Genomic DNA, 12,126 nt, shown 5'->3' with positions numbered 1-12,126 from the left:
TTTCTTCCTCAAGTCCTCGAGTGTTCAGTGGTATTGAAATCCACGCTGGCTTAAGCTCAAGTAGAATGCTGGTGGGGATGGTAAATGAGGCAAGAAGTATGTCCACAACCAGCTGGAGAAAGGCAGTCTAAGTGAAACAGTCCAGAACGAGCCTCCAGTGGTAAGGGGGCTGGGCAGTGGGTGGCAGCTGGGTTTTTTTTTTAATATTGCTGCCTTTTAATTTCATTAGGCCTCTGTTTGTCCCTGTATGATGAGCCAGTCATCCCATTTCTGTCTCCTCTCTAAATAGCCCCTAATGTTCAGTCTCTCCTCCCATGGAAGTCTTTCTAGGACTCTATTAATCCCCATTGCCTTTTGCTGTCCTCCTCCCCCGCCGCCCCAGGGGGGCCTATTTCTGCTGCATTCTTTTTGATAGGCAGTGGCTAGAACTGAACATAGTATCCAGGAGAGAGCATCCCACGGAGTTAGCCAATAGTATTAGAATAGCGTCACTATTTGCTCCTCCTATTCCTAATGTTTTGTTTGCTTTTCTGATTGCTACTTCACACTGAGGAGTGGCTTACAATTATCTCCAGGTCTCTTTCCTAAGTGCTGGGTTTTCAATTAAGTGTAAGCAAAGTGCCTGGGTAGTTCAGTTAGTACCTGCCTGTGTGCATTACCTTGCACAGAATTTCATCTGCCATTGTGCTGCCCAGTTGTTTAGCGTTGATAGATCCTTCTGAAGCTCCGCGTTTGAGAGAAATTCTGGAGAAAGGCTTTTAGATTGTCAGTTGGACTTTGCCCACCTCCTGGTGGAGAGGGAGCTCCAGTTTGCCCTGCTTTCTCCAGCGCTGGTAGCTGGACTCCTGTACCTGAAGGCATCCCAGTGGGTGCTGTCTGAAGAAGTAAGAGGTTGGGGGAGAAGAGCTAATGAAGAGCCAGAGAGGCTAGAGTGGTGGATATTGACAGAGGGATCTGGGGGATTGCCTCAGAAAATGAGGGAGGGGGACACGGACACACACACTCTCTCTCTCTCTCTCTCTCACTGCAGATACTAGTTCAGAGAGGGTGAATTGAACGGTGAGGAGCAGTCACTGCTGGATCAGAGGGATAAGACAGGGGTGTTTGAAATGAGTAGCTCAAAGGTGTGAGCTGTGGAGCTGGCTGGTGGAGGTGATGGTGGGAGACCAAGAGGAAGGTGGAAGGGGTCAGAGCACACAGGGTCAGCACTGGTTGCAGTGTTCTTTGGAGAAGCAAAATATAGAGACATGAAGCGTGGCTCCATGCCAGGGAGTTTCCATAGAAACACCAGCGCCTGCTGCAGTCTCTGCCTCTGCAGTGTACGATGCAGAGATTTCAATTCCCATAAATCTAGCACCTTCCCTGCTAAAAGGAATAAAGGTGTGAGAAGCACAGTGGAGATGGTTGGGGTCTTTGATTTATGAGCTGCTTCTATAGTGTCTGTTGTCTGGGCAGCTCATGCAATCAGAGTGCTACCCACAATGAATGACATATAAACAGCTACCAGGGCTGCAAGCCACAATATCAGACCTATCAAATATCCAGGAACAAAACAAAGGATGAAATTTACCCAAACAAATCCTCCTCCTGTGCTTAGTACACACAACTTCTGCACTTAAATCAAGGTTGTATGCTAAAATGGTATATTTTGATCATGCCTACACATACCTGTACATGGGAATCGCTTTGCTCACCACTAAACTGTAGCTGTCTCTGGGGTGGAATGCAGCAGCTGTTTAACAGGGTACATCAAAGATACAAACAGTACAGGACAGGAGGTGAAAAAAATCCCGAATCCAGGTGAAAATGCCAGGGCCCTTTATGTAGAATTGGATTTTAGCCCAGACTCCAGCGTTTGCACCTGTTCATTTAAATGCTAGGACACCCTTGATTGTCAGTGTTGGTCAGGAGCTCCATTTGCTGTTTTATAGAGGAAACCGCAAATAGAGCACCTGACCAACTACGACAGACACAATCCCTCATAACAACTTATGGGGCTTTAGTGTAATAATTCAAGGAAGAATGCCAGCTACAGAATAGTCAGCATATGCTGCAGTGTATTGGATTCTCCCGGGCGGGGATTCTCCCATTCTAATAGTGAGAGAGCCTGACTCTGATTAGTTGGAGCCCTGACAGGATCACAGCTCCAGAAGCATTAAACTCTCTCCACACATTACATTGTAATCTAGATCTTCAAGGTTAAACTTAGGCAACTGCACAGATACGTTTGAGTGTGCAACTTACATGCGTGTGCAAATCAAGTGTAGTGCAACCTCTCTTGAGGGGTCAACAAGCATTGGTTGCTGAACAGAGATGGCCATTTAACAAAGGTGGAGGAGAAACTTACTCAAAGTTGGGAGGTACCTTTTGAGAGGCGCTCAGAAAGCAAGAAATTGCCTCATACTGCTGGTCTTCTCTATGCACTTCATTTTATTTGCGCACATGTAGCTGGTTAAATGCCTAAATTTCCTTGTGCTCAGTGAGATGCCTGACTTGTGCTCATAAATTAGCCATGTGGAGAATTTCACATGGCTAACTATAGAAACATATTTTAGTTTACCAAGCAATGTTACAGGCCTGAGAAGCCTTTAGCTGGTCCTATTTTATGGAGATATAATTAGCAGATGGAATCGAATTGGTGGAGACAGGGTCAAGTGTCCTTCTGTGGTCCTGAAAAAGGGGCTTTTTAGGCTTGAGATGATCCAAAGCTCTCTGAAATCTTGCAGTTGTCTAACTAGAGGCGAGGATAGATGTCATGGGCTTGCTGTTATGTTTTGAAATAGTTGATATTCCTTGAATCATAGAAGATTAGGGTTGGAAGAGGACCTCAGGAGGTCATCTAGTCCAACCCCCTCCTCAAAGCAGGACCAACACCAAGGATAACCAACTTGAGTTATCCTTAAGAACACAGTGCACTTGCCGCCCTAGAAAAGGCCACCTAATTCAGCATGCCTGCTTGTTTTGACCTTGCTTCTCCCCAGACTTTTCATTCCTCCTCATAGAGTCACCTCTAGTGATCCTTCAGCTAGACCTAGACTTTGGCTTAACATTAAAAAGTGAAGCAAAGGATTCCAGAGAATGAGTTGGGACTCCCCTCTGCCATGCTGCTCATGTGCTAAGAGCCCTGTGTGGTATATGTGACAAACTTCTTATGGTTCTTTGTTTTTCTACTTTATTTCCAGAATCTTTGGAAGCTACCAAAGCCAGCAAATTGGTGAGTACTTCAGCTTGAGACCCTGCTGCCTGCTTGGAGAAACGCATTCCACTACGTCAGTGTGTTGGCTTTTGGGAGGGTTTGCGCACGCTAATCTGCTGAATTCCCTTCATTAGCTCTTACTGCCTTTCCAGAGTGTAACCAAAGGTCTGTCTGCAGCCTCACAGAACTAGCACACATGCATACAGCAGGGCCAGGATTTTAGCCAATGAACATCTCAGATTAAAGGGGGCAAAAAAGGAAAACCCCAAATAAAATGGCCAGTGAGGAGAGTCTAGCTTTTGTGTTATCTGGGTGTTATAGCTCAGTCCGGGCTGGTTCTGGACGCAAGGGATTCCTCCTGGGGTCAGTCAAGAGAACAAGGCAAATCAAAAATAGCTTTATTTCAAATGACCAGAAACCTTTTCAGTTAGTTACAAACAGTCCTCTCTCAGTGGGATCGCACTGGCGGGAGGGAGGTGAACAATCGATCATTGCAGCCTGTTTTCGTTTTTTTTTTGGGGGGGGGCGAGGGGGGGTCATTCTCTATTTGATTCAGTGTTGCAGATCCTGCCCCCGAATACTTTCCAGTAATGTGCCATTGCTGTTTCCCGCCAAATGGCCCTTACGTTTCAGAGAAGGAGGTAACTCACTCTTTAACAGCATATTTTAAATTCACCTTTTCTGCTGAAAACCTGTAGGATTTCCTGGATATGTGCCTAGTTTACAGTTAAGCTTTATATATACTGCCCTAATTATCTTTGTCCGGGAGTCCTGGTGGCTCGTACAAGACCTACATGGGTGCCTGTTCCTGTGTCTGGGTGTCCAGTCATAGAATCATAGGACTGGGAGGGACCTGGAGAGGTCACCTAGTTCAGTCCCCTGCACTCATGGCAGGACTAATTCTCTAGGCCAGTCCTGATGGGTGTTTGTCTAACCTGCTCTTAAAAATGTCCAGTGATAGAGATTCCACAACCTCCCTGGGCAATTTATTCCAGTGCTTCACCACCCTGACAGTTAGGAAGTTTTTCTTAATGTCTAACCTAGACCTTCGTTGCTACAATTTAAGCCCATTGCTTCTTGTCCTGTCCTCAGAGGTTAAGAAAAACAAACTTTCTTCCTCCTCCTTGTAACAACCTTTTCATACTTGAAAACTGTTATCATGTCCACTCTCAGTCTTCTCTTTTCCAGACTAAACAAACCCAATTTTTTTCAATCTTCCCTCATAGGTCATGTTTTCTAGATCTTTAATAATTTTTTGTTGCTCTTCTCTGGACTTTCTCAAATTTGTCCACATCCTTCCTGAAATGTAGTGCCCAGAACTGGGCACAATACTCCAGTTGAGGCCGTATCAGAGTGTAGTAGAGTGGAAGAATTACTTCTTGTGTCTTACTTGCAACACTCCTGCTAATACATCCCAGAATGATGTTCGCTTTTTTTGCAGCAGTGTTACATTGTTGACTCATATTTAGTTGTAATCCACTATGACCCCCAGATCCCATTCTGCAGTATTCCTTCCTAGGCAGTGATTTCCCATTTTGTATGTGTGCAACTGATGGTTCCTTCCTAAGTGGAGTACTTTGCATTTGTCCTGATTGAATTTCGTCCTATTTACTTCAGAGCATTTCTCCAGTTTGTCCAGACCATTTTGAATTTTAATCCTATCCTCCAAAGGTCACTTGCAACCCCGCCCAGCTTGGTATCGTCTGCAAACTTTATAAGTGTACTCTCTCTATGCCATCATCTAAATCATTGATGAAGATATTGAACAGAATCGGACCCAGAACTGATCCCTGCAGGACCCCGCTCGTTAGGCCCTTCCAGCATGACTGTGAACCACTGATAACTACTCTCTGAGAATGGTTTTCAACCAGTTTTGCATCCACCTTATAGTAGCTCCATCTAGATTGTGTTTCCCTAGTTTATTTATGGGATGGTATCAAAAGTTTTACTAAAATCAAGATATACCACATCTACTGCTCTCTCCCTCGCGTCTTCCCCCCCCCACCCCTCCCCCAAAAAAATCCACAAGGCTTGTTACCCTGTCAAAGAAAGCTATAAGGTTGGTTTGACATGATTTGTTCTTGACAAATCCATGCTGACTGTTACTTATCACCTTATTATCTTCTAGATGTTTTCAAATTGATTGCTTAATTGTTTGCTCCACTATCTTTCTGAGTACAGAAGTTAAGATGACTGATCTGTAATTCCCTGGGTTGTCCTTTTTTATAGATGGGCACTATATTTGTCCTTTTCCAGTCTTCTGGAATCTCTCTCATCTTCCATGACTTCTCAAAGATAATCGCTAATGGCTCAGATATCTCCTCAGTCAGCTCTTTGAGTATTCTAGGATGCATTTCATCAGGCCGTTGTGACTTGAAGACATCTAATTTGTACAAGTATCAGAGAGGTAGCCGTGTTAGTCTGGATCTGTAAAAGCAGCAGTGTCCTGTGACACCTTATAGACTAACAGACATATTGGAGCATAAGCTGTCGTGGTTGAATACCCAGTTCGATGGATGCATGTGATTTGTCCAAAGTAACTTTTAACTTGTTCTTTCCCTATTTTAGCCTCTTCTGATCCTACCTCATTTCAACTGGCATTCACTATGTTAGACATCCAATCACCACCAACCTGCTTGGTGTAAACCGAAATGAAGTCATTAAGCACTTCTGCCATTTTCACATATTCTGTTGTTGTTTTTCCCTCCTCATTGAGTAATGGGCCTACCCTGTCCTTGGTCTTCCTCTTGCGTCTAATGTATTTGTAGAATGTTTTTTTGTCACCCTTTATGTTTTTAGATAGTTTGATTTCGTTTTGTGCCTTGGCCTTTCTAATTTTGTCCCTATATACTTGTATTATTTGTTTATATTCATCCTTTGTAATTTCACCTAGATTCCACTTTTCTTGATTTTTAGATCATTGAAGATCTCCTGGTTAAGCCAGGAGGTCTCTTGCCGTTGTTCCTATCTTTCCTACGCAGTGGGGTAAGAAACTTCCTACACATGCTTCCTTGTCTTTCGTATGCAGTGGGATAGTTTGCTCTTATGCCCTTAATAATGTCTCTCTGAAAAACTGCCAATTGTCTTCTATTGTTTTTCCCCTTAGATTTGCTTCCCATGGGATCTTACCTACCAGCTCCCTGAGTTTGCTAAAGTCTGCCTTCTTGAAATCCATTGTCTTTATTTTGCTGTTCTCCCTCCTACCATCCCTTAGAATCATGAACTCTGTCATTTCATGATCACTTTCACTCAAGCTGCCTTCCACTTTCAAATTCTCAACCAGTTCCTCCCAATTTGTCAAAATCAAATCTTGAACAGCCTCTCCCCTGGTAGCTGTGTTCACCTTCTGAAATAAAAAATGGTCTCCAATACATTCCAAGAACTTGTTGGATAATCTGTGCCCTGCTGTGTTATTTTCCCAACAGATGTCTGGGTAGTTGAAGTCCCACATCACCACCAAGTCCTGTGCTTTGGATGATTTTGTTAGTTATTTAAAAAAACCCTCATCCACCTCTTCTTCCTGGTTAGTTGCTCTGTAATAGAGCCCTACCATGGCATCACCCTTGTGGTATACCCCTTTTATCCATACCCAGAGACTTTCAACAAGTCTGTCTCCTGTTTCCATCTCAACCTCAGTCCAAGTGTATTCATTTTTAATATCTAAGGCAAAACCTCCTCCCTTTTTTCCCTGCCTGTCTTTCCTGAGCAGGCTGTATCATTCAATACCAATATTCCAGTCGTGTATTATCCCACCAGATCACTCTGATGCCAACTATGTCATAGTTGTGTTTATTTACTAGTATTTCGAGTTCTTCCTGCTTATTCCCCATACTTCTCATATTAGTATACAGACATCTAAGATACTGATTTGATTCTCCCCCAGTTCTGTCTTGTCTCTCCTTTATCCCTGCTATAACGGCCCATGCTCCTCCCAGATTCCAAACCGTCTCCCAGGTCTCCATGTTCTTGACTGACCTGTGGGCTTTGGTCACCTGCCCCCATTGAACCTAGTTTTAATGTATGTTTCCAAAGCCAACAGAAAATTGGAGCAGAGGCATAGATGCTATACTTTAATCCTTCAGAGACCTTGGTCAACCTGACCACATGCAGTCAAAGAGCTGCTCGGACGTTCACTGTTACACTAGCTAGGGTGCACAGGTTTTGTACATCTTCATAACACAAGCCAAACACTAACTGCTGCGGTTAGGCGGAGACTTCCCCACTCGACAGGTTATTCCAGGGATTCTCAAACTTCATCGCACTGCAATCTCCTTCTGACAACAAAAATTACTACATGACCCCGGGAGAGGGGACCGAAGCCTGAGCCACACACCCCAGGATGGGGAGGCCAAAGGCCAAACCCCACCGCCCCATGCAGGGGGGGCCAAAACTGAAGCCCAAGGGCTTCAGCCTCAGGCAGGGGGCCTGTAACCAAAGCCCCGTCATGCAGGGCTGAACCCTCAGGCTTCAGCCCCGGGTGGTGGGGCTCAGGCTTCATCTTCGGCCCTGGGCCTCAGCAAGTCTAAGTCAGCCCTGGCAACCCCACTAAAACGGGGTCACGACCCCAGTTTGAGAACCTCTGGGTTTATTCCATAGTGGCTCACTTGGGTTTTTCTTGCACCATTCTCTGAAGAATCTGGTGCTGGCCACTGTCAGAGACTGGACTACATGCAGCCTATCCCATCTAATGATTCCTGCATTGTAACATGCTGTGGATAGTCCTCCTCCTAAACCTTCACTGTGGAAATTGCCAGTGTTCTAAATGTGCTGTAGGGTTATTTGGACATCCTCTTAACTGCTGTTTACTGCTGTCAGACAGAATACAAAACGCCCACTGATACCCGTGAAAGCTGCATGCTCAGCTACATACCGTCTTCCTTTCATCTTCAGTATTGGAAACCGGTTTTGCAAGTTAGGGCTCTGCCAGCTCAGGCTCTATTTCCTTGTGACCTGGGATAGCTGCCCACATGGAAACAAGGTGGGCTAAATGCTCTGAGCTGCCCGCACAGCATTTTGCCCATGAGTGGGCAAGTTGTGCATGTAACTTGGTGCGTAAATGACACTCTGACTGGTACCCTATAAATACTGAAGATACTTAGAAAGGGTTTTGCTTTAGGGCTTAATGTTAAAAATTCTGACTGCCCAGTTCGCTCCTCTGTCAGCGCGTGGCAAGCCTGTGCCCAGACACTTAATAATCTGGCTCTGAGCCGGCGCACAATCCTAGGCAAAGGAGCCAAAGCTCAATATTGGTTGCTTTAGAGACTCTGCATGTTCCCCTGTGCCAGGAGACTCTGCCCATTCCTTTGATGCTTTGGTGCTGAGGGCCAAATGAGTCCTGGGACCAAAATCTCTAACAAAGCACATGCTCAAGCATTCCCCAGCATTGCTGCCCATTTAAATCAAGTTGCTGCTGATGGTATGGAGGCTATTCCACTCAAAACGACAAGCACTCAGTGCTGCAAGGGGAATTGGTTTGATAAGTTACCACTGTCTGATCCAGATTTGGTTTCTTACAAGCAAGTCTTGATTTTACTAACCCCATTCTTTGGCCAGTTATGGAGGAACCAACATTTGCTGTCTGAAATTACATGGCAAGTGTCTTGCTAGGGAGTATGGCAATAGCTTAGGAAATGCCATCAAAATCCGTGTCATCTCCTCCTCTGTGAGATGACCCTTCCCTTGGCCTGATGTTACTCTGTAAAACTCAGAGCTACTAGGCTATCCATAGCGGTTGCCTGAGAGCTTCCTGGCATTGTCGTCAGCAGTGTTCCCAGCCTAGTGTTGGAAGCCACCTCTGCTTGTAGCCCGTGGTTCTCTTTGTCTGAGAATCCTATCTTTATTCTGAATGACGTCTCTACGCAAGCCTTCATCGCATGTTGCCACAATTGTTTTTCATCCTGAATCCAGTTTTTAGCACCTATACAGAGAGACGCATTCTGTGGAGACACTGAATCATCTAAGTCCAGAAAATTATCAGTCGAATGTTTCACAGTAAAGTCAACCTTAAAGAATGTTTAGTATAAGAACAAATCCAGCTCCTGCGAAGCAGTGGTCGCTCCTGCCTCGCAGTCCCAGAGGCTGTCTACACTGCAGTTGGGTCGAGCTGAGTTAGCACTTGTATGTCTGCCCAAGATGGGAATGACACCTCCTAGCTGCAGGGTAGAAGTACCCTGAGTGTAAAGCATGGCCTGTTAGGAGTGGACTATCCATTAGCACAAATTCCTTAGAAATCACAATATCTATTTCTGAGATGTGGATTTTCTGTGTTGTGGCGTCTCTTCTAGCATGTTGATCTTGGCAGATAACTACTGCCTCGTTGCAGTTCTCTCTTGTTAACGTGGTACCTCTTTGCTTTTTCTGCTTCTGAGAATGTGGTACCAAGAACCAAGGTGGGACTGATAGGAAGTACTGAGACGCCCAGACTTCATGGCTTTCTCCTCATTTCTCTGCTTTGCCTTTTCTGGACATATTTCTTCCTCTTCAGGAAGGGGATGTGGTGTCTGATCCCCTCTTCTTGAAAACTGTTTCAGTAGCGAGTGTGGGTCTAATGAGAAGCAAAAAGAGCAGAGTCCTAGAACTGTATCCTGTTAATCCTCGATAGTCACACAAGTTATTGGGCTCAATCTGTTACTAAACAACACTTACATGGGGTTTTAGAGTAAGATGTGTTCTCTGCCCTCACAAGGTTTAGTCTTGTTTAGGCAAGTCATGGGACAGCATCTCAAGAAGAGTGAGGAAGAAGGATCAGTTCCTGGAAGGAAGTGGGTTTACCAGAAGAAGAGGGGACTTGGCAGATGGGGAGCGGAGGCTGTTTCAAGCAGCATGGTAGTTAGCACAAAGCTAAGAGCATGAAGGCGATGGAACCTGTGTGCAAAGTCATTGTAAAAATGCTACCAAATCAGAACAGTCCATTCACTCACGCTGCGGGGAGCATTTACATCCCCTTTGCACAGGGGTAAATAACTCTACAAGGTGCAAGACAGTGAAGTTAGGCCCTGAGACATCAAAGCCAAGCCTTGCTCTCCTTCAGGCCATCTGCAGTGCTCAGCTACTTAAAGCTTGTCTACACAGGGAAGAGTTTCTGATTAACTCCCTGTGTGGATGCTCTTATTCTGGAATATGAGCGTCTAAGAACATCCACACAGGGAGTTAATCAGGAATAGCTATTCTGTTTTAAATTCACATCCTACCTTAATCCAAATTAACTTCCTGTGTAGACGGGCCTTTATTGATTCTGTGCGACTTTGGGCAGATAACTTCTCCTCTCTGCCTTGGTTTCATCATCTTTGTAATCGGAATGATACTGAAGACCTTTCCCATTTTTACTGGGCATGAGGGGTGATCACACCTTTGTGCTGAAATGCATTTTACAACTGTTCTTGTCCCTTGATGATTCCATTTGGATTTGCAGAGCACGCTGATCGTTGCTTGAGGCAATACCCTGCTCTTCAAGAAGAGCCTAATTGTATTAGTAAAAATACTGTCTAGAAGCTTGATGACATCACAGAGCAGCTTCCCACCTCTCCCAAGGACAGTCTTACTGCTGTTTGCTGCCTCTCATTACATTCAAGAGCTGCAGATTAACAGTATTTTGCCACTAGATGACACTAGAGTCAAGGGAAAGTGCTATTGTAAATAATAGGCACCCTGTGCCCCCTTGAGCTATAACCCTAAAATACACTGCATCAGAGTGTTCAGTGATCTAACATGGCACATGACCGGAAAAGGTGTCTCCATGTCCTTTGGGGACTAATTTTGCCACCCTATAGTTGAGTTACCAGCCATGTCTTTGAGATGATACCTTTAGCCAAAATAGTCTCCCTTTTCTTCAGGTCTTCCCAAGGTTAAAGGGACATGGGATAATTTTACAAACATCTGAGGTCCAAAAGAGTTTACAGACAGATTTAAAAAAAAAAAAAAAAAAGACACTGCCCAACTGTAGCAACTCTCATCCAAGGATCCTGTGTCTTACCTCCCCTAAGCCTGGTCCAACATCCCTGGGGCTTACCTCCGTGTCTAGTTGGCAGCCGGTATCAAGTGGAGTGCCCCAAGAGTCGGTCCTGGGGCCGGTTTTGTTCAATATCTTCATTAATGATCTGGAGGATGGTGTGGATTGCACCCTCAGCAAGTTTGCAGATGACACTAAACTGGGAGGAGAGGTAGATACACTGGAGGGTAGGGATAGGATACAGAGGGACCTAGACAAATTGGAGGATTGGGCCAATAAAATCTGATGAGGTTCAACAAGGATAAGTGCAGAGTCCTGCACTTAGGACGGAAGAATCCAATGCACCGCTACAGACTAGGGACCGAATGGCTCGGCAGCAGTTCTGCGGAAAAGGACCTAGGGGTGACAGTGGACGAGAAGCTGGATATGAGTCAACAGTGTGCCCTTGTTGCCAAGAAGGCCAATGGCATTTTGGGATGTATAAGTAGGGGCATAGCCAGCAGATCGAGGGACGTGATCGATCCCCTCTATTCGACATTGGTGAGGGCTCATCTGGAGTACTGTGTCCAGTTTTGGGCCCCACACTACAAGAAGGATGTGGATAAATTGGAGAGAGTCCAGCGAAGGGCAACAAAAATGATTAGGGGTCTGGAACACATGACTTATGAGGAGAGGCTGAGGGAACTGGGATTGTTTAGCCTGCAGAAGAGAAGAATGAGGGGGGATTTGATAGCTGCTTTCAACTACCTGAGAGGTGGTGCCAAAGAGGATGGTTCTAGACTATTCTCAGTGGTAGAAGATGACAGGACAAGGAGTAATGGTCTCAGGTTGCAGTGGGGGAGGTTTAGGTTGGATATTAGGAAAAACTTTTTCACTAGGAGGTTGGTGAAGCCCTGGAATGCGTTACCTAGGGAGGTGGTAGAATCTCCTTCCTTAGAAGTTTTTAAGGTCAGACTTGACAAAGCCCTGGCTGGGATGATTT

General features: G+C 45.2%; 1 protein-coding gene across 10 annotated transcripts in view; it reads left to right on the top strand.

Annotated features, from left to right (window-relative positions):
- DCTN1 (dynactin subunit 1) overlaps positions 1–12,126 on the top strand; it is a 144,032-nt gene that overhangs the window by 61,000 nt on the left and 70,906 nt on the right. For all 10 annotated transcript variants that reach the window (XM_084626590.1, XM_084626589.1, XM_084626588.1 and 7 more), the window contains exon 4: positions 3,183–3,214. In XM_084626590.1, coding sequence (XP_084482716.1) covers positions 3,183–3,214 — 32 coding nt within the window. The remainder of the gene's footprint in view (positions 1–3,182; positions 3,215–12,126) is intronic.

Source organism: Lepidochelys olivacea, assembly GCF_965140295.1.
Source record: "Lepidochelys olivacea isolate rLepOli2 genome assembly, chromosome: 4".
NCBI classification, from domain to species: Eukaryota; Metazoa; Chordata; order Testudines; family Cheloniidae; genus Lepidochelys; species Lepidochelys olivacea.
The sequence above is the reverse complement of the archived record's forward strand: the minus strand, read 5'-3'. Positions and strand labels throughout refer to the sequence as shown.